Source organism: Amblyomma maculatum, chromosome 1, assembly GCF_055883805.1.
Source record: "Amblyomma maculatum isolate TAMU_Amacu chromosome 1, ASM5588380v1, whole genome shotgun sequence".
Taxonomy (NCBI): domain Eukaryota; kingdom Metazoa; phylum Arthropoda; class Arachnida; order Ixodida; family Ixodidae; genus Amblyomma; species Amblyomma maculatum.
The window spans coordinates 374239748-374267698 of record NC_139344.1 but is presented as its reverse complement, the minus strand read 5'-3'; the positions used below and the strand labels follow the sequence as shown (position 1 = coordinate 374267698).

Genomic DNA, 27951 nt, shown 5'->3' with positions numbered 1-27951 from the left:
GGACTGGATCTTCTAAGATCCGGCTCATGCATACCTCCACCCCTTTTAAATCATTAAACGTTTGTCACCACCACCAGTCTAAGTGCTCTGCGGGAAGATATATGATCAGGTGAAGTTAATAAGCATGTCCGCAGATTTTTCGAGTAAATATGGCGCGTGCTTTCTGCAGGAAATTCTCAAACCTGTCGAGTCTCAAACATGACAACAGGGGCGGGTAGTGTGGTGGGGAATTATAGGGGCCCTCTCTTTTTTTCTTTTTTTTTTAATCGGGCCCTCATCGCTGTTAATCCATCCCTGCTTGGCCCCTGACTATGTCCAACTGGACAGCCCATGCAAACAAGATAGGGCCCAAAACCGGGATGGTCAATCCGTTCTTTGTTATTGCAGGTACAGTCTGTGTGCAGGATAAGACAACTCCCCATACACCTTGCGCTCTAACTGCGCAGGCGCGTATCTCACGATAGGCGCTGCAGCTGTTTGGCGCTTGGGTAGCCGCCGTACAAATATTAAAAAAAAAAGAACGCTTGGAAGGAAAGAAACAAGTACGGGTTCTCTTGCTTTAAACAATGGTACTATTTATGTGACCGTACGTGGTGAGACACTGCCAGTCATGTCCATGTCACGTCCATAGCGCAGTGCCGCCGTAGACGATCAACAAAGAGACACACGTGATGGAACACTCGCACACATAACACATAGACGCCTTGGCTGTAGCAGGAGCGGAAGTACTGTGTCGACACTTCAGTGGACCCCGTTTTCCTCCACCTCCCGCTTTAGCTTCCGGATCTCGAGTTGCAGCATGCGCCTCCTGAGGACCTCCGTCTTCTGCTGCTCGATGAAGAATTTCTTATGTTGCACGAGCAGCTCCACCTTGGCCGCGGCCTTGCGGCGCTCCTCGGCGTGGAAGTCAGCGATGGCGGCCATCTTGCGCTGTTCTTCCCTGTGCAAGTTGGCCAGGGCCACTGACCGTTTCTTCTCTTCGCGGTAAAAGTCGGCCTCGGCGTCGGCCCGGCGCTCCTCGGCCTCCAGCTTGCGCTTGTTGGCGACGAACAGCTGCACCTCGTACTTGCTCTTCAGTTCCTTCGTGGGCGTCCCGTGGAACGTCGACTCGGCGCAGTCCGCAGGCGACACCCTTTTCTTGTGGCTACACCTCCGGTGCGATGAAGAATGATGCGAGTGTCCCGGAAGCTCTTCCCAGCTTCGATGAAAGCGGTCCACCGAGGGATCTCGGGCACCGCTGTCCGAGGCGGCGTCCTCTTCGCTGGACCCTTCGTCCTCGTCGGCGCTGACCAACTCTTTCTTGACTTCTACCTCGTTTGCCAACGAGCGAACGTCGGTCAGCACGAACGCGGGGCCGCCGTTGCCGGTGGCTATGCTGACGGGCACTGGCAGCCTCCTTCCGCTGCTGGCTGATACATCCGGCGTGGGCACGATGTACTCGTCCTGGCTCCCGCCGTACGCACTAAAAGTGGCGCATGAAGAACAAAAACGTGTCGGTCAGTCTGAAGAAGACAAACATCACTGACGCCGCGCCTGCTTTCAAAGTTCTCAATTCTATTCAACCCCTGACCAGATCAGTTGAACTCCTAAGGGTACCTGCTCATGCGGGCAAACCTGGGAATGAAGCTGCCCACAGCACAGCTCGAGCGCACATCAACCGAGCAGGGCCTGCTACAGACCTACACAGTGCACGCGAACGCCTGGTTACCTATAACGAAATTACTCTCCGTTACAGGGAGCAACGACTCCAGTATCCGCCCCCCTCACCAATATCTCTTTAAATTCGAGCAGGTGACCTGGCGCCACCTCAACTCCCGTACCTTTCTATCTCCAGCACACCTTGTCCATATACACCCCGGTCTTTTCTACCATGTATGCACCCTCTGCGAGGCACCCAAAGATGGCTTTCCCCATATCCTCTACATTTGCTCTGAGCTAACAGACATAGAGCGATGGGAGATCGTGGCGTCCAGCTCGGACTCAGCTACACAAAAGGAGCTGGTGGGCTGCCACGATATCAAGCCGACCCATCAGTATACACAGTAATAATATAAGGCTCAAGAACCAGTAAATGTTTTCACCCCCACCCATAAATAGCGCTGTTTATTTCGTCGCTTGACGTGGGGCTGCTTGTGGGGCGTTTTAGGAATTGTTCGTATGGTGGGGGGCTCATTCATGTCTGGAAAGAAGCCCAAAGTAGCTTAAATGTTTTTGTTTGTGTTATATATTGCTCACAACAACTGTTATTATAAGCTATTGTTATAATGTTCCCTCTTATTACTGCTACCGTCGAAGACTCCAATAGACTTTAATTAAAGCATCTATAGGAAATTTATATTATTTTTTGTCTTTACTCGTTTTCATTTATTCTTTTTCATTCCATGCAAAGCCAGTTTGTGCTTCACTGTAGACGTCACAAACGACGTCACAAACGACATCACAAATGACGTCATAAATGACGTCACAAAACGAGAATTTACGCGGCCCAATGGTTGGCTGTCTTTGATATAGAGAGCCAAACTGAAACCGCATACAAGATAAACAGCCCACTCCCGAACGGTGACGTACGGGCCGAGAACGTCATCCATAAACGAGATTCCACGGGCGGACCACTAAACATGCCATGCATTCATGGCAGCGCAAGGAAACGTCTTCCAGACTAGCTTGGTCGAGTTGTTTGCTGAAGACGTTCACACGTTTTACTCTCCCCAATCTACTATTATACCCCCCAAAACCCACGTCGAAATCGTATGCACATGCTCCGAAACCAACATCGAAGCCAAGGTCAAAATGCAGTTCTCACCTCTCAAAAGACTCCGGCACGGCCTCGGCACTGCTGGTGGATCGGGACCGGCTAGCAACACCTGCAGCTGCACAGTGAAAGAGAAGATAGTAAACGCGGGTAGTATAGTTATGAGCGCATATATAACGTCGGAGCGGGGACAGCAGAGCGATTAAAAGCAACGGTGGCTCCATCCAGTGTGAAAGGGAACCGATCATGATCTAGCAACATTCATAAAATAGCTAAGGCAAACGCTTTACTATAGTCTATGCATAGCTATGTTGTGCCCGGAAAACCTGTCCGCAAAATCTGTCACCGGATGTGACGTCATCACCTGATGATGTCATATCGAGTCATTGGCCATTAGTAGTGATTAATAGTAAAATATAGTGATAGAACCATAAACAATGATAATGACTACTGCTATAACAATTAGTGATAAATAATTAGCGATATGCGCTCAGTGATAGTTAGTTAGTAAAAACGTCGGGGCGGCGCTAATGCTTTCACATTCTCCCATTGCAGTTTCTGCAGCGACCTCTAAGTTATTCCATAGATACGAGTGACAAACAAGCACGCTTATTTATTGTTTTGAAGTATTCTCGCGCCGACTTGTAACGCTCACAAGCCTGTTTTTTATTCGTGAGGAATCAATTGTAGACGTCATCATATGATGCAAAACACACTGCGTGTGCGGCGATAAACCTTGCGGGACGCCCACCAAATATACTACAAAAGCAGCGCAATCTCAGATGATTGCAACCTCAGTCTCGAAGGAGACAGGCAGCCAGCCGGTAACCGCGCCTTTAAAGACACGGTAACGCGGATACAGCTGACTGCTAGTTTCAGCCGAGAGTGCGCGCCGCTCAGTTTACAAAAACTTGACTAATAGGCGTGTTACTAATATAGCAAGGAAACAGCTGTGCTGCTGCATACGTTACACACTGCTTTAAAAAAGAAAAAAAAAACATGTTCCTGAAATGCGAATTTATTCGTTCATAGTTGTCATGCGAAATCGAGCCTGTTCCTGTAAATCTCCTCGGTACCATTGTTGCATATTCATTTTCGTTAACCCACGCTCATATTGTAAGCTTGGTTCTGCAGGTAAACAGTGTGCGTGCACCCAGTTAGAGGGTTCAGATCATTCGGTCCAGGTTCAGTCCTCAATCGGTTCCCCCAGGATTACTAATACACGTCATTCTGCGCAGGATTATGCATCGTGCATCACTTGACAAAGGACGGTGCAGTGACTAATTATTGTTAGAGGGTTCAGATCATTCGGTCCAGGCTCAGTCCTCATACAGTCGGTTCCACCAAGATCACAAATACACGCCATTCTGCACAAAATTATGCATCGTGCATCACTGGACAAAGGACGGTGCAGTGACCAATTAATTCATCTGTATAATTAATTGATTTGCTTGGAATTCACTGCAATGTTGTCAGCGAATTTCGCTTTCACGCATGGACATTGGGCAGAAATAACTGTACACTGCGCCACGAGAACGTGGCAGCGTTGTGAAGGCGTCGACAAATCAGAGGCATGCAGCAACTCAAAGCTCTGAACGAGTGAAAACGATGCGAGACAGGCCATTACCATGCATGCAATCTAGTAACGTTGATGCATGCGACCATCACGCGTACGAAACACGATAACGCGATAACGAAAAAGCTACTATACACTTGAAATTGAGAACAGCGCTGCGGAGTGTGTAGGAACATACACACACACACACACACACACACACACACACACACACACACACACACACACACACACACACACACACACACACACGCACACACACACACGCACACACACACGCACAAGGAAAAAAAAGAAAGTGGATTACAGAACAAACAGCACATCATGTACAGATTTACGGGTGTTAGTGGCGGCGACCGCTTTGCCTGTAAGAGAAACTCTCACCGTAAAGACGCTGAAATATATATTGTTTTCTTTTTTCTTTTTTTTCCAATAACGAAAGCTCTCCAGAACGCCCCGTGAAAATAGGATCGCCCGGAGACCTACCGGCCCTCTCCTTCCACGAAATAGACTCTACCAGAGCGAGCTCTAGCAGGGCACACCACCCCGCAGGGGAGAATCTATATTATGCGATTAAAAAAAAAAAAAAAAAGTACGGCAATTTTTATTCACTTCTTTCATTTTTCGTTTCACAGAACACAATATTATTTTTTTAACTGCATCGGCCGCACGTCCCACCCTCGAGGAGCCCTCAGTGGAATCGTCCGTACACCGCACAAGATGTGTCCAACACGGATGGGAACCGCTGAACAACACCCAACCGAAGGGGAGTAGGCAACGGAAAGCAAAGAGATACAAGGGCGCAACAACGGGGGACTGCTCCCGTCTATGGCGAACAAAGGTGAGGTACAGGGGCGGGGTGGGAACGTTGTTCGAAGCCCACAATATCGAAGGCCGCACCACCACCGAAATTTTGCGCCCACCTGCGCAGCAACGGAGCGACAGTGCGCGGTAGTTCACAGTCGACACGACACGAGGAGGTTGTTTATTCAGTGACGCCCAGATTCGCCGATGGACGCCCAAAAAAACGCGGAAAGCTGGGAAATTATGACCGCGTACATACTCCACAGTGAACAATTAAATAACGGCTGGTTCAGGTGCCGCTATAATGCAGGCTACTGAGGCCTTTGGCACAAGAACACGCCCGCACAAGATAGAAAGTAAGATAACGACGATACGAAGATGGCGGCGGAGAACCACGAGGAAAGCATTCTTCTTTCAAGCCAGCCACATGTACAGTCAATCGAATCGAGTCCCCGGGAAGATGAAGCGAGAGCACCATATTGATAAGAGCACGCCTCATTCCACGAATCTAGCATCATCTCACAGGAAAAGCGGTGCACAACTTTAAACGGATAGCGCCACTACAGGGGAGCCCGTTAACATTTGCCACCGTGAGGCAGAGAGCGATGAGAATGAACAGTGGCAAAAGGTGCGTATCCCGTACCGCGAGGGGAAGACCTTGGAGGCCCGCCTATGACCTCGAAGGCGACCGCTCTGGCCTTGGGACCCGCTCCCCGAGCTCACGACAGAGGCGCGCAGTCAACAACGCGTGGCTCGGGAGGAAACACGGCGTTCGAAACCAGGAGTTTTTCTACTCCCTTTCGGGTTGAACGGGTTACAACCCTTTTGCTTTGGGCTGCGACGTGCCACAGCGTTACGCTATTTGTGTGTATGTGTGTGTGCGTTGGTGGGGGGAAGATGGGAAGGGGGGGGGGGGTGTAGTTTGCGCACACATGCCGTAGGCTACGCAAAGGCCAAGGTTAGGTCACGCCCACGCGGAAGTCAGTCTGATCCACATGGAACGCAGCAGCTAAAGGAACGGGTTGAGTTCTACTCAGCCCGACCAAAGCACAACTCTTTGCCACCAGTCGAACTCTTTTCCCGGAAGTCCTAGCCTCAACGTTTTCGAGGAAAAACCCTTTCGCAGCAAGCGGAGCTGGGTCAAGGCTCCATCCAACCCTTTGGTGCCAGCAAAGCGGTCCAGAACTGTACGAATGAAAACCCTTTAGGGAAATGCCAAGCTCGCATCCCGCGACATCCGGAACCCTTTCGACAAGAACTCGTTACCCCTACAGTGAGCGCTAACCCTTTCACTCGGGCTAGGAACTGGTTCCTCGATACCCGAAAGGGTTCCGTGCGAGCTCCGTCAGCCGCAAGCGATCTCCTCTACGGCCTTGCCATTGCGTTAACTATAGCGAGGTCCTTGAGCGCTTCTGACGGCCTTGGAAGGAAGAAACCCCACAACGAAGGCGGCCTTCGAGTGTTGGGGAAGCCCACTCACCTTGAAGAACCCCACCGTCTAAAGACCCCTTCTCATGTCCTTGATCAGTCTCGCGTCGCCGCAGCTCATCCTCTCCAGCCCTCTTCCCCATGCGATAGTCTGGCACGTCTTCGTGTTGTATAGAGAATCTAGTATGCGGGTTTTATATACGCCTCGAAACTGCACGTGCGGAGCTATAATGGTGCCGTAACGGAGGATGCTCGATAAATTGCGATCACCTTAGACTCTCCCACTAACACCATGCTGCCATACTGGTGTTTTTGCGTTTCACCTAGACAAAATGATGCCGCCGGAATTTCGATCCCCTGACCTTGGGCTCGGCAGATCAAATAAACGGCGCTGAGCCACCGCGGTGGGTTATATTGTGCGAAATGCGAGATTAAAAAGAAAAAAAAAAAAAGAAGAAGGAGCGAACAGGGTGGGGAGACAAGCGCCCGTCAGACACGCCATGAAAGCAGGATACTGCTGTTTTGAACAAGTAAAGCTACACAACTAGTATCTTCCGACATTTAAAACTTGAATGTTGCGTGATGACCGCAAGTAAGCGGATGCATTCATTCAATTAATCAAAAACTACATCTAGAGTACAACATATCACTAACATAGTTTGTGGCGCCAGCACCCATTGATATAAGTTCCCCCTGCCCTCGGATAGGTCACAGCGTGAAATTCTTCTCGAGACAGAACAAACTGCCGAACGAAGAAAACACCGAAACATGTAGACATCGGCGTGAGATATTGCATTTTCTTTTTTCGCTATGCTGGAATTTAGGAACAGAAGCCGACCTTGGCCGAAAAAGAAGCAACCGTTGATACACGATTAAAGTTTTCGCAAGAATATCAAATAATTAACGATTAGATTTTCAATTAACGTGATTTTTCGCAAAACAAATCGGCTGCAGTGAGACGGTCGAGAAATGTGCGTACGAGTGATGCAAAGCACGATCTCGAGACAAACCGTTGTCTTCTTGTTGACGTGCCAGGAAGTCATGTGACTGAAGTGAATCAAAAGTGTATGAACGGAAGCTTTGTGAAGACTGGTTTTGACGAAACGAAACGCTCAGTATATCTAAATTCTATTTCAACTGCGCCAGGAGGGAAAGTACGGAGGAGGTGGAAAAATGAAGAGGAAAAGACGCCGTAGCGAGGAGAGGGCATCCGATTAATTTCGAGCACCTGACAGTCGCATGTCCGCTTAATTCTCGGCCATCCGTCAGAACATGCAAACTGAGAGAAATGCTCCGATATATTCGTCCTCAAAAGAAAAGGCAGAAGAAGGCCTCGGCTCTGGACTCCGGCCAGCAACGGCGAAATGTCGCCATTAAAATCACACGGGAAAAGACGAAAACGAAACCCTGTGGGTGGTGTGCCAGTTCACTTCCGACTTCCGCTTCGACTGGGAAATCCGCAACTTTTCCCTTACTTTTTGTTCATTTGTAAAACTGCTTGAGGACAAAATTATGACCCTTATAAGCAAATATACGATAAGAGGACGGAGAATTCGATTTTATAAATTCGGTTTAAACAAAGAAGAAAAAAAAGGAAGAAAAGATTAGTCTTCTTGACAGGCCTGTGGCAACAATATGGCTGTCGAGGAGGAGTTACACGCAGTCAAAGGAGAGAAATAAAGAGTGCGAAAGCCAGAGAAGCAGTGGCGAGACGGGACCCTGAGGCATCGCTATGTTTGCAGCACTGCGAAGGGCAGAGGCACACTGGTCCAATCAGGATCACGCGCACTAAAATAGGCAATTGTACTCCTACGCGCCTATCGCCCTCCCAAGTTGGAGGGGGTGACAGTAGGAGCATAATTCTCTATTATTGTGCGCAGGGGCGAGAGGCATTTATAGGAGCACAATTGCAAGGGCTCCTCTGCCTTTCGCAGTGCTGCAGATATCTTGTGAAACGAAGTATCGCCGAATATTGCGTGTTTTTTTTTTTTTTTTTTTGCTAGCGGCACACTGTCGTCATTCGCTTAGGGCAGTTATCAGGTTCGAGCAAGGCCCGTATAGTATGCCGTGTTTGCGTGGTTTTCAATTATCTCCCTGACCTCGAGTCACCTTATTGGCGGAGACATTACCATTTCTAGTTCTGGCGTTTACACCAATCAGATGTAGACGCCAGAACTGGAAGTGGTAATGCATCTCCGCCAATAAGATGACTCGAGGTCAGGGAGATAACAAGGAGATAACTGGGAGATAACGTTATCTGCCTACTGCGACGAATAAGCGGCAATCCCAGCGATGCAGTCAGGGCGCAGACCCCCATAACCACGCGATTCCCCGTGGTACCTCTTCATGCCGTTGCTGCATACATGCTACAGGTTTAGCTTGTTTAAATGTTTACAGATTGGTTATTCCAAAGATATATTTGTATTGGTGACATTACTAAAGCGTTAGAAAAAAAAATTAACATTGAGAACATCATATAATAACAGTCTCTGTTCACATTACTGTAATGATTGTGTGCTACCATGGGATTCTATGCCATTTGTTCAAGGGCTGTATTGTGGAGCTAGAGTGTCGTCCTCCGTCCTCATTGCTGTTGGTCTTTGCAGCACGTACGTTTAAGTTGTGTGATGTCACCGGTCTACATACTCACGCAGGATACGTATACGTTGCTTTACTATTTTCAAGAACGTTACATTCACGTTGTTCAAGCATTTACTAATATCAGAAGAAATGTTTTTTAACGTTTATTTGCAACATTACTAAAGCGTCATCGAAACATCATCGTAATGAAACAAAAAGCTTAACATTACTGTACTGTATCAGTGTTACCGACGAAGCTGCTCACCTGAGGTTACCGACTATTAGCGCAGTAATTAGTGGTAAACCGAATTCTAGGGCGGAAAAAAAAAAAAGGTAAGATAAACTAGAGCTGACTTCACCGTCATTCTGTCACATTATCAATCACTGAGAAACAGAAAACGGTAATTCATATCCGTAGGAAACAATATTCGCCGAAAAAAAAAAACACGAAAAATGGTAGCGGAAGTAAACTGAAATAATGTTCACCCAATAAAAAAGCAATAACTAGAAAACATGCATCTCCAACCCGTATTTATAATGCGCCGGTCTCGTCTTCGGCAGAGACCTTAAGAAACCAACAGCTACATTTTTACTGTATGTGTAGGGGTATTCAAGTGTTCCCAGGCCACACGGTCTTCTTCTGAGCAGTATACTTAGGCAGCTACGACAGCCCCAAGTCTCAAAATATATGTGCAGTGTACAAGAAGCATTATGCTAACCTCCGAGATAATTGCTTTAATGGTATCTCAAGTGCCAGAATATGCCAACCAGAAGCAGAACCTGCGGCCTGGGAACTTTTGACTACCCCTGTACATCAATATTTGAAATGTATCCTGAAAAATGACGTTCATATGTACTATCATCCAAAACCAGAGACACTCTTCGCAACGAGTTCGCGATTGGGCTCGACGAGACGGAGCGAGCTTTGAAATGGGCAACACGAAGAAAAAAAAAAAAAAAATGGTTCGATCAGTTTTTCTTCGTTCAGACACTGCGAATCTGGGCGGCCTTTCAAAGAAGCAAAACTTAAACCACCAAAATGAACGTTGGTCACTTGTTTGTAACGACAAGCTCGCGAATCTATTAGCAAACGTTACGGTGTCCAATTTATGCTCCCGACGTTTTGTATACCGAGCTACTTCATTCAGCACACCCTGTGTGTAAGAAAAAGAAAAGAAAAAAAAAGAAACCGCTTGTTGATAGTTTTCGCCCTGAATGTTGGCACTCACTTGTTAAAGTGCGAGATCCAGTTTTTAAAAGATACAATATCATGATATTAGGCAGGAAGTATTCATGAGTCAAGCATTCATGTCCTAATGGTGTGCAGAGTTGCTCAACATGATGCCGACGCGAAAGGAAGGCAAAATAGAAAATAAGGCTGACGACGACAGGTTCTAAATGAAAAAAAAAAAAAAAGAAAAAAAAAATTATGTGCCTGCCAGGGATCGAACCTGGGACCTTCCGCGTGTTAGGCGGATGTGATAACCACTACACCACAAGCACAGCAGGTCTGAATATTCGTGCCGAGCTACTAATATTCTTATGTCGACCCATCGGTAAGTTTCGTAATACCTACAAAAAACTTTTCGTAGTTTGAAACGTAACTTTAATGAACTAACGTCCTTAATGAAAGTGGAATGTCCCTGTGCAGCTTTGTCATTTCGTGAACTGCCTCTGCTCACGTTGGTTGTCAGCAAACAAATTGTGAACGAAAACTACGGCAAAGAACTCAACCACTACGTAGTACGTCTCCACCATTAGGGCCTAAGAAAAATGAAACGTTATCATGGAACAGCACTTACCAGCCAACTCCGGAGAAGCGGCCTTAATCTCGTATACCACATCTCCATCCGGCATGCGTTCCTGCGTTCAGATTACGGTGCAAGAATATTACACCGAGGTTCAGACGTGAGAACAGACTCATATGAAATATTAATCAGAAATAATTAATCACGGAGATATGTGCACACCCTTCCCGCCACTCGGCTACACATGCGCCTGTGTCGCCATGTAAGGTCCTGCATTTTCCTCGGCTAGGAGCGCCTTCATCCAGTAAACGTGCGACGCTCATGCATTTGCGTCCTTCGTCGCCTACTTCGTCTGGTTTGCAACGTCGCGACTCACATTCGGTCGTTACGAATGCTACCACGGTTCGCCGCTATTTTCGCTGCTGACGCTCTCTTGCAAAGGCGTGGTTCCGCGCGTGATCTTGACACCGACCCAACCATCCTCCATTCGACCAAAATGCGATTTTCTGCGCCCCAACATACAGTCCTTCATTGCCTTCATCTCATAACAGCGACCCGGGTAGCTGCTGGTTTCAAAGGACCCTGCGCGAACTTGGCATCTACAAGCTTGTTGGGCACGAGCACTTCACCAGCAGGACACAAGCGGCCGTCTTTCGCACGCAATTTGCGGCACTTTACGAAAGGTATCGGCAGCCTGGGCCGATGGTCATGGAGGACGCGCACATGACTGCGTCCGCCGTTGACAGGCATGCCTGCCACTGCCCCTTCTATCACTCATACACCGTCCGAAGAGAACATAATGTAGTCAATGTGTTCCTATCACAGTACTAGCTCTCACACCGTCAACGACAGACGTGTAGGAACACTATTAGTCGTCCTTACATTTTGTAGTCTAGAAAATAGCTGGTGACACGCAGTGTACGCCTTTCACTGGCATCTCAAAACCGCTCAGGCGCTCAGACGTAAGTATGAAACAAACTGTAAATGCTCGAAATAAGCGGCGTTCATCCCTGAATATCCCTGCCCTAGCCATGAAAACCGGTTAATGACATTGATAGGCTGAAAGGCCTCCTCAAAGGGACATCTGCCGCTATTCATTTAGTTGTATCCGACGTTATATTGCAAGACACATGATGTACGCGTGACTTTTTTCATCATCGTGCATGGGCGCAGTCAAACGAAAGCATGCCAGAGTTAATGTTCAAGATATATTACCAGCGGTTTTGCCACATAAAACAGGGCCATGACTACCGTTCTGGCCTCCCACAGCGAAGTCTTGAAGAGGACGGGGAAGGCCCTGTAGTTTCTGCAGTCGGCCGGCCCCCACAGGTAGTAAGCGAAGCCCACAGACCATCCGAAACAGGCGAGAAACGTGGGCAAGCGAACATTCCCAGCGAAATAAACCTGCCGGTATCTGTCGCGCCCTCTGGCTGGCCACGTGCGGCGACATGAAAAAGGCCGAGACAAGAGGATAGCAGACGAAACGCTGCCAATCCTTTACTCATACGCCAGTTCGCGAACTTTGACCTTTGACTGAAGACTCCTACCTGCACGACCTCCCTTCCTCCCATGAGATGGTTCCGCACCCGCACACTGCGGCCTGCGCATGGTTTGCTGAAACGTCGTTGATTGATTGATTGATTTACTAGGAAGCAAAAGGCGCGGTAACTGTCTCACTTGTTTTCTGTGGACACCTCAACCGCACCGTATGGGAAGGGAGGTGGGAGTGAAAGTAGAAAGAGAGAAAGAGGAGCCGTAGTGGAGGGCTGCGGAGTAATTTCGACCACATGGGGATCTTTAACGTGCGCTGACAACACACAGCACACGGACGCCTCTTCGTTTCGCCTCCATCGAAACGCAGCCGAGCATTCGATTCAACGCATGCAGGTGAGCTCGGGATCTGGTGTTCGCGTTTGATGCAGCGTCTTTGGCGGCGTTCGATGCGGCGTTACAAACAGTAATAATAATAATTGGTTCACAGGTAGTTCTGATTTCCAGGCTAACTCAGATGAACAGGAAGCAATAGTTGTTTTCCGGATTTGCTCGTTGCCAAGCCAAACTTCCGGTTTTTTTTTTTGTTTTTTTTTTCTGAATTCTGGACTATATCAACAACGGATCCACGCCTTTCGTTTCGGACTTGGTACTTCATGCTATGATATAGAACTTCTCAGTCCGTTCTTCGGTGGCAGGGGGGGATGGGAGGTGGAGAAGGGTGGCTGTTTCTGGCCCTACGGGGCTGGGTCTGGTAGGTCAATGCCGCTTGCGGCGGGGACTAGCCTGCCTCACATTTTTTATCTGCTGTAGGCCGTCATTGCACCCGCCACCGCTTAGGTGGAAGTGGACGACGGCTGTTGTGGCGCACGTCTTTCTTCTCTATTTTCTCGCTTCTGTCCGCACGAGACAGCGGAGGTGGCTCAGCTACAGAGTCAGTAGCAGGCCCATGCATTTTCTTTTCCCAAGTTCCTAGAGCCACAATAACAACAACGTTCTTCGGTGATTTTGTATAGGGGGTTTCAAATTCACTGACACCATGCTGCCAGACAGCGCTAGCGTCGCGCTGGCTGACGTGCCATTTTTGCGGTCGTTGTTCGCACGCCCGAAGCACCCTCTCGCAGTCTCATGTCCGTCATATGAGATACCGGGACCGTTGGAAGTGACCCGCAAGATAACTGAACGGTGTTGAGAGTACCCCCGACCACCTTCGTTCGGGTGCCGCGTCGCGAAGGAGCGCATGCACTAGTTCAGCGAGCTGACGCAGGCCTACAGAGCCTCGTGCCAGCTCTACCCCCTACCCCACCCCTCCCTAGACAAACACGCAACACTATGGCGCACACCGCAAACGCACTCTTCCTTCACCCTTTACCATTTCCCACTGCAATGCCTACTTCCACATTCCTGCTTGTACCCTTTGCCCAGAACCTTTTGCCTCGTCCTTCCACATCCTCTCCCTCTGCCCGGCAGACCCTCGCCCGTGGGGCCTAGAGCACTTGAAGACCTGGGAGGACTGGGAGACCTTGCTGAGTTCGGAGGACCCGGCCGTGCAGACCATAGCCACCGGCCGGGCTGCTAGTGTTATGATCTTGAGGGACATAAACACTTGAATTTCAGTGAGATCATGCGGGGACCCAGGGGCGCGCTGAATTCCTACGTCTAATAAAAGTTTTTTTTCTCTCTCTCTCTTTCACGCGCAGGATGGCTGCCTGTCAACATTAGTGAATTGTGCTGTGCTCGGTTGTAGTAATCACTCAAATAAAAAATTAGAGGGTTTCTTGTCTCTTAGATGTCTTTCAAGAGGATAATAGCGAAAGCCTACCCTCCCCCTCCAGTCATTTGCCTCATCGTCTGCCTCTTATCGGCGTTCATTGCAGTGCTACATATAATTATAACTGGTTTACACTGGAAAGGAAAGGCGCAGTATCCCGCACTTTATCCGGCAAGTGTGAGAGTTTGGATGGTACACCATCACGCTTCTCGGAATATGACAGATCTCGCGCACAACACTCGCGCACGAGATTTTGTTGCATGAGCCTAGAAGGGCATTCGCCTTAAAATTCGTGTTCGGCGAGACGCCGTCAGCTCGTCCAACTCGGCTCACAAACATGTTTGTGAGACTGAAGGGTCCCGGTTGGCCCAGCTTTCGGGCCTTATCGGGTCTCGGTGTGTGGTGCTGCATTTCGGGCCTTATCGGGTCTCGGTGTGTGGTGCTGCATTTACTCCGGAGAATATTTTGGCGTGGATATATTAAAGCGAAAGCTTTACTAGCCCCAAAATCCGGTCGCCGGCGTGTGGACTCGATGGTATCCCAAAAGGACCAGGTGCCCACAGAAACAAGTGCGACCTTCCTGTGAACCTGTGAAGCCTTTCAGACTCCCCGGCCTCGGCGGTCGCTTTTCGATGGAGGCGAAAAGCAAGGCGCCCGTGTGCTGGGCGATGTCAGTGCACGTTAAAGAACCCCAGGTGGTCGAAATTTCCGAAGTCCTCCACTACGGCGTCTCTCATAGTCTTAGCCGATTTGGGACGTTAAACCCCACAAACCTTTCTAGACTTATGGTGAAAATCTCCAGTCGGTGAAATTTGTCCCCGAGCTGTATTAGCAAGATTCCGCGAGCGACAAATAGCGCGCCTTTCCCGTAAACCAATTATAGAACGCTGGTGAAAATTTATGCGTTCAAGGGAGCGGCTGGCTGTGCTCGACAAGGGGCGCACGATGTACCGTGTGCAGCAGCAACATTCGCATTTCTCCACTGCAGACTCTGCAGTGCTCACGGAACTTTTTGCTTGCTGCTCTCGAGTTTTTTTTCCTTCGCCATCATTCAGTATCTGTCATACTTTTCTTTGGGCACATTAACAATGCCGTAAGAGAAGGGAGAAAGGTATGTGGGAGTGAAAGCGGAAAGAAGAGGAAGGGGTGCCGTAGTGAAAGGCTCCGGAGTAACTTCTACCACATGGGGATAGCGAGCACGGACATCGTACGAAGCAGCGGAGGTGGCTCAGCTACAGAGCCACAGGCCCGTGATTTTTTTCTTTCTTCCTACAGCCCCAACAAGTGACATCGTCTCCATTGAAATGCAGCTACCGGCGCTCGGGTTCGAACCCGGGCACTTTTGTTCAGCAGTCGCGCGTCTTAACCACTGTGGCACCGTGGTGGGGCCGCCGTTATTCTGACACATTCATTCGTCCCACCGTTGACATTAATTTCAAGTGCATCAGGAGCTCAACAGTTTAGCTGGGTTTCTTCTTTTTTTTCCCCCGTTCCGTGGCATTCAAGTAACTAAAAGCGGTACCAACAATAAGCCTTTATTTCTCGTACTGCTGACATCAGTTCGAAGCTTTTTGTTTTCTTACAGAATGCAAAATTCGCATGCCGGGTAATGAGTGTCGTTCGTTTGACGCTTACCTTGCGAGGGGTGGAGGGGCTGTTCTCTTCACAATCCAGCAACCCCGTGACAGCAATGAGGCGTTCCTCAAGCGGCGACAGCACCTTCCTACCAGCTGCCGAGCGCGCCTTCGCCCGCACGTTGCACTTCCAGTCGAACCATGTCTGCGGGACGCACAATTAAACAACAGTGTTAGAATAGGGCGACTCAGATAGGGGAATAGCGGGATGTCAGTGCGCATGCGCGGAAAGCTACGCTGAAATGGCGAAGGGTACGTGCGGTGACTGTACATCCACAAAGGTCGACCCATATGGAGCGATTTTCCCGCGGCCATGGAGGTTCCTCCATGCCCGCGGCAAACCTTGCGAACTGCCGCCCGGCGAACGGCCAGATCGGCGGCAGGGCGAACGGCCTCGGATCTTACAATAACACAAGCTGCCCATTGGCGCAAGGTACAAACGCACAGCCCCATACCCCATCCTTCTCCACGCCCGCTTTCCTGACCAGTTTTCGTCTTCCTGCAAGCTCTGTGGCAAAACCTGACGACTTTCTACACATATTACTCATCTGCCCCTCATTCCCTCATCTTCCTTCACCAGAGGTGGCCCTAGATTACTGGGAAAAGCTACTCACCAGTACCTCCTATAAGAACCAGCGCAAGATCATTACATGCGCTCTCGCTCGGATAGCCCTCCAAGGGCTTTCTTTTGTTTTGTAAGAGGGCCCTCCGTACATGGAGGGGGCCCTCAAATGCCATGTAAGGGGCAACGCCCCCACCCTCTATAATACTGGCAGTAAATGTTTCTACCACCACCAACGGCCGCTCCTGGGCGCGACCACCGTGAGATGGCAGTGCTGCCGCTCCGCGCTGGCTGCAGCTCCGAGTCGTGCGCGCCGACGATACGCAAAACTTTAGAAAAGCGTGCTGAAGTTTGTTGTTCCCGTAAATAATAAGCGAAATGTCAATACTGAATCCTTCTTAAGGCTTTCTGAGCCGTACCGAGTGGCTGATATAGAAGTGACAGCTGCGATGCAAGCAAGGTTCTGCTCACAACCAGTTGCCGCCGTTGCGGTACGGCTGCTCCGGTACGCTTGCACGCTGCCTCCGCTAAAAAGTGGAGTCGAAGTTAATCATATTTTGCTTTTATTGTTAGAGAATGGGATTGAGAGTTAGCAAGTTCTATAAGTAGATCCTTTACTATAGCACGAAGGAATTTCATATCGCCGTTTTATGTACTGTACCATCGATGCGAAACAAAATAGGCCTAGCGACGAGGCAGCATTCGTCCTGTCGTGTGTGTTTTCTTCCTGTCGTTGTTTTATTCGTGCTGCGAATGGGTTTGAATATGGATCATTACCAACTGGCCCAAACCTCGGGGTTATTGACGACAGGGAGCAGCGCACGGCAGAGCACTGTCATCCGCCGCGCCAGTGGGAGGCACTGCTTTAATAAGGTCCCGCCATAAGGTGCTGTAAGCGTTGCGATTTTACCTACTCTGGTGATACAGCTGAAGCGGGAGCTTTTTCGACGTTCCGCTCAACACTGGCTCAAACCCTGCTTCAGAGAGACGCGCCTGCAGTACGCTGTTGCTACGGCGTCGGGCGTACACTCGGAGGCAGTTACAAGCGCTGTCGGGCCCAATTTGAGACGCTGCCTATTTTATGTGTTGCTCTTGAAATGTCATTTAGTATGAAAAGTGCGTTGTTGAATCGGACCCAGGTCGTGCTTTTTCTCACTCGGGTGCCGACGCTGCCGACGCCGCCAGTTTTTCCCAGCATGTGGTTCGGCATGAAGACGGTGCGTCGGCGTTCCGCCGCGCCGCATGAAGTTCACAAAGTTCGCTCCATGTGGTTGGCCCTTTATTACGAACACGAGGGAGGGTGGTGAAGGGTGGCTGTTCCTGGCCCTACAGGGCTGGGACTGGTAGGTCAACGCCCTTTCGGCGGGTTAGACTGCCACCGAATTTTTATCTGTTGTAGGCCGTCATTGCACCCGCCGCCGCTTAGGTGGTGGACGACGGCTGTTGCGGCGTGCGTCTTTCTCTCTCTCTTCTTTTTGTTCTCCACTTTCTCTCTCCTGTCCGCACGAGGCAGCGGGGACTCAGCTACAGAGCCAACAGGCCCGTGCATTTTCTTTTCCTTCTTCCTACAGCCACAACAACAACAATAACGAACACGCCACATGTGAGTGTCTGTGCGGTGAAGACGCATACTTTCTGCGAGAATCAGTGGAAGATCTGTCAACTTGCTAACAGTGATGACAAGAAACCACCCAGCGTATATGTATGTACACAAGCGTCAGAGAGCGCACTGAAGAGCTTGTCGTATACAGCAGGAGTGTCAAATACGCAGCCCGCCGGTTCAGCCTTTCGCATGCATGTCAGTTTCATATATGTGTCGGCTTTATTCCAAATGGTGACTCGTTTTTTACAACTTTTTGTTTGGCGCCAAAGTTGCTTATGCGTCAAGAACGTCGTGTGACTGTTTAAAACGAATTAAAATGAACTAAAAGGCCTCATACGGCCGTACCCACACGGTACACGTCAGCTGCCCAATTGAAGACCAAGGCGTCTGACCGCTGGCCGTCTCTCACATTTCCAAATCTACATTCCTTTTCTTTTGAGAATAGGTGCGTGCGGTATTTATTAACCATCGCGCCCTTCCATGTAGCTCTTTCTCAGCCGTCCTAAAGTGGCTTTTTTTTTTATATTGCGATAGCAATACTATACGCCAGGTTTCGAGCCGTCGCGTGGTCCCGGCGGAGGACACGCTTGACCTTGAACAGCCGAGGAGGAGGAGGAGGAAGAGTAGAAGAAGAAGACTGGTAACTTACTCTCTCACGCCATACATACTCTTAAAGGATGAGCTTAAGTGTCCCCAATAATGTAGCACCTTACACTGATAGGGGAATAATGTAGCAGACAAAAGAAGCTTCCGCCGTTGCTATCGCAATTCAACTATAGGGTTAACCGGAGTTAAACCACAACTAATTTTTTTTTGTATCATGGATCACGAGGGAAGAAATTTTCTCAGCGGGTCCCGCATAGCAATGCGAGTTTAAGACGCCTGAGTTGCAGAAGTCTAACAGTCCTAGATCTCAACCGCACAACATTATCACGTGCCACAACACGGCAGTGAACATTTCTATGGGACATATATGCTCATTAAAAGTTTTCTCTCTCTTTCTCTCTCTATGGGACATATACAACTTAAAAAGCAGTTGCGAACTACGGGCAGTGGTACGCTGAGTGTGTATTATTCCGCTGAACGGTAAGCAGAATAAGTTTTAAATATTTGACGATACCAAACAGCCCAGATGCATCGGAATTCTTGAGCTTTTAATTTTCTCTGGCGGTTGACTTTTTATATGGGTACCTAGAAAGGCCCTAACAACGGACTACTTTCTGTCGCGGAAGAATTGTACGCACCAGTTATAAGTTGTATCAACTAGAGGTCCGCTCACACGAACTAGCTGTTTTCAGTGCAGCGGCACTGCTGGTCGCATTCTCGCAAAAAACAGCGGTGTCTGAAGAAAATCTGAAATTTGAGAGCGTGGACAGGGGACTGAAGGGGAAGGAACGGAGCTGTGTCACGCAAGACATGGCTGCCTATATCATAAGAGCGCGTGTTCGGGGCCTGATGAGCAAACCATTTAGCGTGGTGCAGGAGACGTGTACCCAGTCATCTCTAATCGGCGATGAGGGAACGCTGGACGCGTGCGAAAGATGTCACAGGGAAACTGCATAGCAAAAGGCGACTAGTTTTAATATGTATTTTTCGAGCCAGCGGTCCACTTCGACGGCAGATACAGCATCACGTGTTGCCCCTTGTAGCTGACGGCGACCGCGACTTCATATTCTCTACAATTTAACCGCTGCAAAACCATGTCTAAATCTAAGCATACCGAAACCAAAATCAAGCAAAACGACGCTTTCGCTTCGCCTATAACCAGGTTTAGGAGGGTTAAACCTTGGCCATATTTTGTTGTTGTTGTTGTTGCGAAAGCAACACTACGTCAACCAACTCGGCTCGTCGCGTATGCTCGTTTGCCGTAGCCGCAAATGGCTAGGAGCTGCCAACTTTGGTCTCTTGTTTCACATGGGACGATTATGTCAGAGTCAGCCTGCCAGGACCCTGGTATTCACGTTACCCCTATAGGCCACTAATGCACGTTCATACGGCTTGGTTAACGTGGGGCTTTATATGCGGGCTGATAGCCTACGATATCGCGTCATACCCTTAAATGCGGAGCTTAAGTACTTGCCTCCCATATTTAGATGCAGTAAACGTCTTTACCACCACCACCTAAAACGCCGGTGAAATTTGATGCGTTCAACGCTCGAATTCAAAGCTTTCGCTCGTCTCGTGCACCGAGTCTCGTTTCGAGCCTCGTGCATCGACGTGAAGCGGAAGTGGCCTCATGTCGTTCGGTGCGAAGAAGCTGATGTTGGATTGGTTGGATGCCGACCGTCTCTCGGTGCTCTCGACGTGCTGTCTGGTGCTTCTATGTCAACCGTTCATCAAAACCAACCTTCTAATTACGAGTCCAAACAGCTTGGAGGTGCGCAATATATGCGCGCTTCGCCTCGGTGGAATCTAACAGTTATGGAGAGAGCAAAGGAAAGGCAGCAACGACAGAACGAAGCGAGGAAGAAATACGTTCAACAGACAGCAGAAGAACGCGCCGCACGACTCGAGAAGCGTCGTAACGAAGATGCGGCTAGAAGAACTGCGCCAGAGACTCGAGAGCGTCAGAATCAGACGCTGCGTACGCGCCGTGCCGTGGAAATGATGGAAGAACGTGCAAGAAGACTCAAGACACGGCGGCTTGCCGATGCAGTTAAACGAGCTCGCTTGCACTCTGCTGCAATCGAAGAAGCAGCAGCATCTTTGTGAGAAGCCAAACTTGCGAGGTGCAAAGAAACTCTCGGGAAACGGAGTGCAGAAGAAACAGATGAGCGCGCTGCACGTCTCGAAAAAAAAAAAAAGCGAGAAGAGGGCTTTAGTCGGTTTAATCGTTGAGCATGGAGACGTCGAAGGTGGTCGGCACGCAGACTTTGCACAACGAGTGGGTGAGCACGAGTCGGCCACGCGAGAGTTTCACCGCCGCTTCACGAACAACCCCTTTAGAATTGTGTGTTCTGTGTGCGACCGGCTGTGGCATAAAAATGACCTAACACCGGTGAGTGAACTTATGCATCTGACTCTTCGTTTGGCCCATTCAGATTGGGACGACGAGGTGATACAGAATGCTAGTGTGTGTAACACGTGTCGGAGTAGCCTTATTCTAGAGCAGAAAGTGCCGCTGTACAGTGTGTCGAACGATTACCGTTACCCCTCGTGCCGCCTGCATGGTTTGCCGCCGCTAAGCAGTGTAGCCGAAAGATTGATTTCACCTTGCATACCGTTCGTGCAAATCAGGAGGAATTCATAGCCGAACTGAAAAGGCGTTGGTTGTCGTGACGGGGGACTTCAATAAAAACAAGTTAGAGACAGACGAGCGGTTTCTACTTGAGTTGAGCCAGAACCAACCTCAAACCACTACATATTGGGGAAGCAGTTTAGACTTGGTTTTACACAGAGCCTGGGAAGATACAGAGCACGTCGTCAGCAGAGTGGGAACCCAAGTCCCACTACTTCACTGATCATCGCAGCGTTATCACTGGTATAAAGAATAAAAGCCTAGTCGTTACCTGAACAATTTGTATTGTATATACAATAGAGATAAATCAAACGCTTAGCCACAAGCTATCAACAACCACAGGCGTAGCCATGCAGCCGTTGCTTTCGCAATTCCACCAGAGCTGAACCACAGCCAACGTTTTTGTCTCTGTGATGCACATACAGTGTATGTTCAAGAATCATAGCCGTGAGATTAACTCATCAAAACAATGTTTAATCTTTGAGACATGCACATAATTTTGTAAAACCATACTGCTGCTGCGTCATATTCCATGAATAACCGCGTTAAAACATGTGTATTAAAAAAAAATGTGGGTTTGAGAGAGAGAGAGGCACACACAGAGAGAGAGAGAGAGAGAGAGAGAGAGAGAGAGAGAGAGAGAGAGAGAGAGAGAGAGAGAGAGAGAGAGGTGTTGGGGGAACAAGAAAACGAGCGGAGGCTAATGCATGTGCTACCGCACCTGACATTTGTTTCCCACAGTCTCCCAGCGGGATCACAGTCGCATGTCCCGACCAAATTAACGTTATGATTAACCACCCTCAAGTCTGTGACCTCATGTAACACCCCTCAGACTCGAACAAACGAGCAGCGCTCACTTTCTTCCAGCGATCCTTGTCCTTGAACGTGCTGAACTCCTCTCCGTTGAGACGCTCGATGAGCCGTTGCCAATGGCGTTCGCGTTCTGCCGCCGAAGACGGAAAGCGTGGATTCACCATGCACGGATGGCTCTCAATGTAGTTTAACAGCAGTTCGAATTGGCGCGGCGTGGTGCGACATGCTCGAGGCTTCAAAGCAGCCTGGCGCTTGTTTCTGCCTCCGGTGGCTGCTGCTCCGCTGGACCCGCCACCGGGCCGAGACGGAGCCATCACACACGACGCACTTGGTGACCGCTGTCGGAATCTCACTGGCCTTTCACACGACACGACTAGACGACTCGCGACACAAGACCGGACGGCGCGGCTCAGCGAGTGCACGATTGCTATAGCGATGCAGCGACGACGGAATCGGCCCCAAGTGAAAAATGACACCCGCACAATATGGCGACGATAGCTGACGACGAAGCGGGATTGACAAGCGCTCGAACGCGAAGCCGTTCTCCACCCTTCGAGACCACTCGACAACAACTCGACAAGACACGATAGCAGCAACGATGCCCCCGGCGCCACCCTACGCAGCAAAGCGCAGATTGCAGCGGAGAAAACTAGAAAGGGCGAGCGGGCCACCTTCCCTCCATAGCCGCTTGGCTCCGCCCTTTGTTCGCTAGCTGGCAGCAGCGGGAAAGACGACGCGCACGCGCGTACAGCGATTCTCGTCGAGGGTTTCGATTTTCGATAAGCTGTGCTGTTACTGCCCTTTCTGCTTTTGGCTTGCCTTTACCCGCTGCCACCGGCGGAAACGGTGTGGTGAAAAAGCTGCGCCGATGACGTCGCAGCGGGAAGGTTGCGTTGAGATGCTCTGCATGGTCGTTCCGTGGTGTGTTAGCGATGTCTAGCTTTGTCGTCCCCGTTGTTGACAAGTGAACGGCGGTGGCACAGGTGGCAGCGTGAGCATTTGCGCCAGATGGCTGCGTCCGTCTGTGTGCACTCGGCACGTTTCGGTTTCGCTCTCGATATCGATCGACAGTTCATTCCAGTTCTTTGCGGCTAAAAGTTGCATTCCTGACTTTCCCGCGCCACCAAGGCGCCACTGTCAAGCACGGTTGCTCACCGGAAAGCTTCTGGTTTATTCAGTTGGAACGTGTAGGGAAACAATATAATCAAGCACTTCGATCGCTAAGCGTCTGCGCCATGTGCCTCCACTAACGGCGAGATATATACGTGGGACGTGCGCGTGCGACTTGCGCGGTGGTAAGATTCGTTCGCCAACATTAAAACGAATTGTGAATAGTATGTAATGTCCTCCAATGTCCACCGTTCCACATTAAAACGAATTGTGAATAGTATGTAATGTCCTCCAATGTCCACCGTTTCCATCTCTACTTCTCTACCCTCTCTGTCCATATACCACAAATCACTACCGTCACGTAGTGCAGTACGTGCGACATGGCGTCGAGAGGGTGAAAATAAAGCGCTCAAATCACGTGAACAAAGCCAGTGGTACCACTTCGTTGCCATAGATGTGATTTAGGACACGCTCCACGAACTTCGCGATCTTTTCAAACGGCGAGCTCAAAATGCGCATCGGCGAAATGCGATGGGGAAGCACGATCATATGATGCGCGCATCTTAGCCGAGTGATGACGATGTGTCATGGTAATTTTGTCCATTTTAGCGCTAACCTAGGTAAGGCTGCCCACATTCCGAATTTACGTCATTTTTAGAAGTTCCGTTGTCTCCCTGACGTCGAGTCATTTGATTGGTGGAAACACCGGAACCGAATGTCACTACCACTTCCGGTTCAGGCGTTTCCACAAAACCTCAGGGCGGCATTGGGTGTCCTTTTCTTTCTTATGATGTCTTCTTTTGAGCCGTAGTGGTTTTCATGTGCAGCTAAGGCTGTACCCGCTATAAAAGCTCGTTGTGTGATGGGCTTGCAAACTCGAGTTTGTTATTCATTAAAATATAACAAATTAAGTATTTTAGTAGCAGTGGTGGTTATTTACTGAACTAATAGAAAAAGGAAGCAATGACGCGCCTGTTATCTGGAGAAAACCAAACACATGAACGTAACGCGATTTTCAATCGAAGTGCTCGGTTTGCGTGAAAGCGTTCCACAGGGCTGACGTATATGATTATTATAGTGCAGGCGGCATCGAGACCTGCGTACCGTGCGCCTCTCGTATACGTCGTGAATCATGTTAGTAACTTTTAGGCACATACGCCTTTTATTACACCTTAAAACGAAAAAGAAAACTCGATGTAAAGCTCGTAGGCCTATATGTGAGGTCCATGATAATAACCAGGGGTAGCCAGAAAGGCATATTACAAAGATCCATATCTTATTAGTTAAGTGCCGCCGTAAAAAAGGGGAGCGTAGCATTTTTTTTTTATTGCGTCCAACGAACCAGGGTGCGTATTCCGAGTTTGCATCGTTTTCAGAAGCGTTGCCTCCCTGAACTCGAGTTATCTGATTGATAGCAACACCGGAACCGGATGTCACCCTTGAGTCATCTTATTGGCGTAAACGCCGGAACCGGTAGTTGTAATGGCATCCGGTTCACCTCGAATGCACGTGGTATGTTGCAATCCAGAGAAGCATGGTATAGGTGTCCGTCCGTAAGGGTCGCACGCTGGTCTGACTTTCACTGTCTAGGAGAGTGCCTCGCACCTGGTGGATCCAAATAGGTGGAAATCACCCAAAAGAATTCATATCTCCAGAGGCAGACATATTCGGGAGGAAAGCGTAGACCTCTCGCTCTGCACTAAGGGTTCTCGTTTCCTTTTGTGGTGCGCCCTTTCGCCATCGCAGATAAAATAAGTCTCTTTGAGAAGCCATTCGTGAAGGACTGTAATATTAACACGCGCACTCAGACATACAGAGATATGCACGCAACGTGCACTCGAACGCCGTGCGTTTACTGCAGTGCTTCACTGGCCTCCATAGCTTCAAAAACGTCAAATTGTGGCCGTGACCAGAGTATGCACGGGTCGTTGTAATCGCTCATGCTTAACATCGAGAATGCAAACATTGGTCCTGTAGAAACATGCGGTTGCAGCCTTCGTGGAAAAGCACAAAGTAAATAACACAATTCAAGATTCAAAGAACTGCGTACCTTCCTCCACTTGTCTGTGTCCTTCTGGATGCCCAGGCGGTGGCTGTTGAGGAAGTGGGCGAATTTGGCCCAGTCGCGCTTACGGTCCTTGACGGTGTAAGTGGAATCCAGATGAGACTTAGCCAAGTTGGGGTGCACCTCCATGAAGTCCAGGATCAGCTCGAACTGCTTGGTCGATGTACGAATACGGCGCCGGCAATCGCCTTTCGACATCGTATACGCGCTGCTTAAGCCGCCGACAACACGGACACTAGCACAACTGTCTTCGGGCAGCCTTTAAGGCTGGTACCAAACCTTGAGCCGTCGGCGACTCCCGGATTCCTATACACTAGAAGCCCTAAAGCGTTGTTTCAGAATCCACCGCGAAGAGTTTTCTTTTTTAGAAGAAAGCGACTTGATCTTACGTGGCGACGAGTTCACCAGGCTCCCAGAAGTGACCAGTCGGTATGGTATCGGAGGGCCACGTCCATCGTGCGATGTCTTCCACGCCGATGCAGACGATACAGAACCTCGCACGCGATATCGGTGATACGACTCGTCGACAGTGAGCGTGGCTGTCCACAGCGGATTACGTTTACGGCTTTACACCGACGACGATAGTGGATTAAGTCCACAGCTCGGCCGCCAAGACCACGTTCGTCGGTGCTTTGTCGCCTGCGAACGTGGACTGTGCGCGATTATAATGCACATGCGTTCGGAAGAATACGTGCGACAGTGCGATGTGCGAAACTTCCTTCTCTTTGCCGAAACGTTCGTGAACCATATATAGCAAACGACTGGTTGAGATTCGACCACGTCCAAATTGCTTCTATGCGGCTGATACACACGCGACGATGCAACTGTTTACACTATTTGGCACCGACTGACAAGCAGTAAAAAGACAAAATCCAGAAATACTGTTTGGCTAGTGTCATAATCTCTGAAAGGGGAGCTGTAGTAAAAGGACGTTAAAACAAAATAAAGACGGGGTCGTTAACTTGAATGCTTTAATTATCAATGTCGCCTGGTTATGTTCCGCCTTTCACCATCTCGGTGTAAAGAATGTCGAAGCCAGCAAGCCGAAGCACACCAGAAAGAGACGGTTATGCCACAATTACGCAGGCATACCCGCTGCATGCCACGACCTTTCTGTGCGCTTTACATAGACCCCTACGGTTTATGCGTGGCCGGTGCTTCACATATTTGATTCAACACACCCCTCTCTCCCTGTGGATTCCCTACGTCCATAGAATTCAGCAGCGCCGGCTAGAGGGCGGTGTTTCATGCGAACACAGGCAATTTATTTTGTTCATAGCACGTCTTATATTAATATTTGAGACCTACCTACAAAAGCATTTTTAGTCTGTTTGGCCCGGCGGAATACAGCACGACAACAATCTATACGCGAAGTCGTGCGAGGGCATAGTGCGTATTAATTAGCAAATGCCACACAAACTTCTCGAAAGTCACCACCAACCGCTCCCGAAAAGCACGACAGGCGTGCTATATACGAAAGGCCATATGCTTCTGACAGGGATTCCGAAACTTTCGTAATGAATATCGGGAAGTCGTATACTCTGCGACATTTAAAATCGATTATTCTTTGTTTTCTTTTTTTTTTTTTTTTTGCCGTAAATTTAACATAAGCGTGCTCACCGAAAAGGCGGTCAACGCATCTCTTTCCAAGATTTAATCGAAAGAACAACTGAATGACGATGTTACTTCTGTAGCAGTACTAACCAGATTTAACTTAATTTTCATTCAGAAATCTGTTAGAACAAAAATGGCTATATATATTCCTGCAAAAAGACGCTCGGGCTCATTTTCTTTTAAGCATGGACAATGTTGCGTCTGCCTGAGAGCTGCGCTAGTTCTTGCCGAAACGAGATATTTTTGACAGCCTTTTGTTATGGCCGAGACATTCACCTAGAAACTGTTCCAACACATCCAGACGTTAGGAGGGTACCGCTGGAGAGCAGGTCACGGTTTCTCCGAGAATGCGACAGCGGGCCGAGGACGACAGCATGCACAAGGGCGCAGATCCATATCTTCGCGACAAGTCGAGCCCGCTTTCGCCTGCAAACGGAGCGGGCGTCCTCTTTATACCTCCTCTGCACAATGGACTGGACCGAGGACGGCGAGTAACGGCGGGATAGGACGGGAGCAACTGCCATTGCCGCTGAGTAGCTCGTTTCACGGCGTGTGAGATGCGTGCCATATCGTCTGGTGAGCGCGCTGTTGTAGCAAGGTTTACGGCGCCCCGCTGGAGCCAGCAGTGACCATCCTTTCTTCTCGGAAAACGAAAACGCCAAGGGCAGCGTTTATTTTCTGAGGTGGTCTGCACTCTTCTGTGTTCAAGATTGATGAGTATATGCGCGTTTGGGCGTGATTTGCCGATTGGATAGCTGGGTAGAGCCGAAAGAAGCGGCACAGCCCATATGGGACGATTGAGAAGCAGCGGATTCTACAGGTTCGGGATCTGGGACTGGAAAAGGGATTTAAGCAGTCTGGGGGCGCTGCTTTGGTGCAGTTCGCCAAGTGCTTCCATTTATGTCGAAGAGCTAACTTGCTCCCCTTTACGTCCTCGCGCGTACGTACTCTCAAGTTCTGTAAATATGTAAAATAAACCTCTAGTTTGCTTCTTTGAATATCTCCTGCCGTACACCGCGGGGCGTTGACGGCCACTGTTTTCGGTAAATATGCTTCAAGAAAACCCGCTACGAATAGTTAAGGACAAGCCTTTTGATTTCAATCCATTTAATCATATATGGCAAAATTACTTTGAAAAGGATTAAAGGTAATTACATTACTA

At 49.3% G+C, this 27951-nt stretch overlaps 1 protein-coding gene and 1 non-coding gene across 2 annotated transcripts; both read right to left on the bottom strand.

The window, feature by feature from the left end:
• Positions 1 to 534: 534 nt before the first annotated feature.
• LOC146208268 (uncharacterized) lies at positions 535 to 22953 on the bottom strand. Its single transcript, XM_084592396.1, has 5 exons — positions 22045 to 22953; positions 15786 to 15929; positions 10943 to 11003; positions 2804 to 2870; positions 535 to 1462 (listed from the first exon to the last, which is right to left on the bottom strand). The coding sequence occupies exons 1-5, from the start codon at positions 22312 to 22314 to the stop codon at positions 742 to 744; spliced, it is 1263 nt and encodes a 420-aa protein (XP_084448522.1). The 5' UTR covers positions 22315 to 22953; the 3' UTR covers positions 535 to 741.
• Positions 10571 to 10643, bottom strand: TRNAV-AAC (transfer RNA valine (anticodon AAC)). Its single transcript has one exon. It is a non-coding gene; the product is annotated as a tRNA-Val (tRNA).
• Positions 22954 to 27951: the final 4998 nt, after the last annotated feature.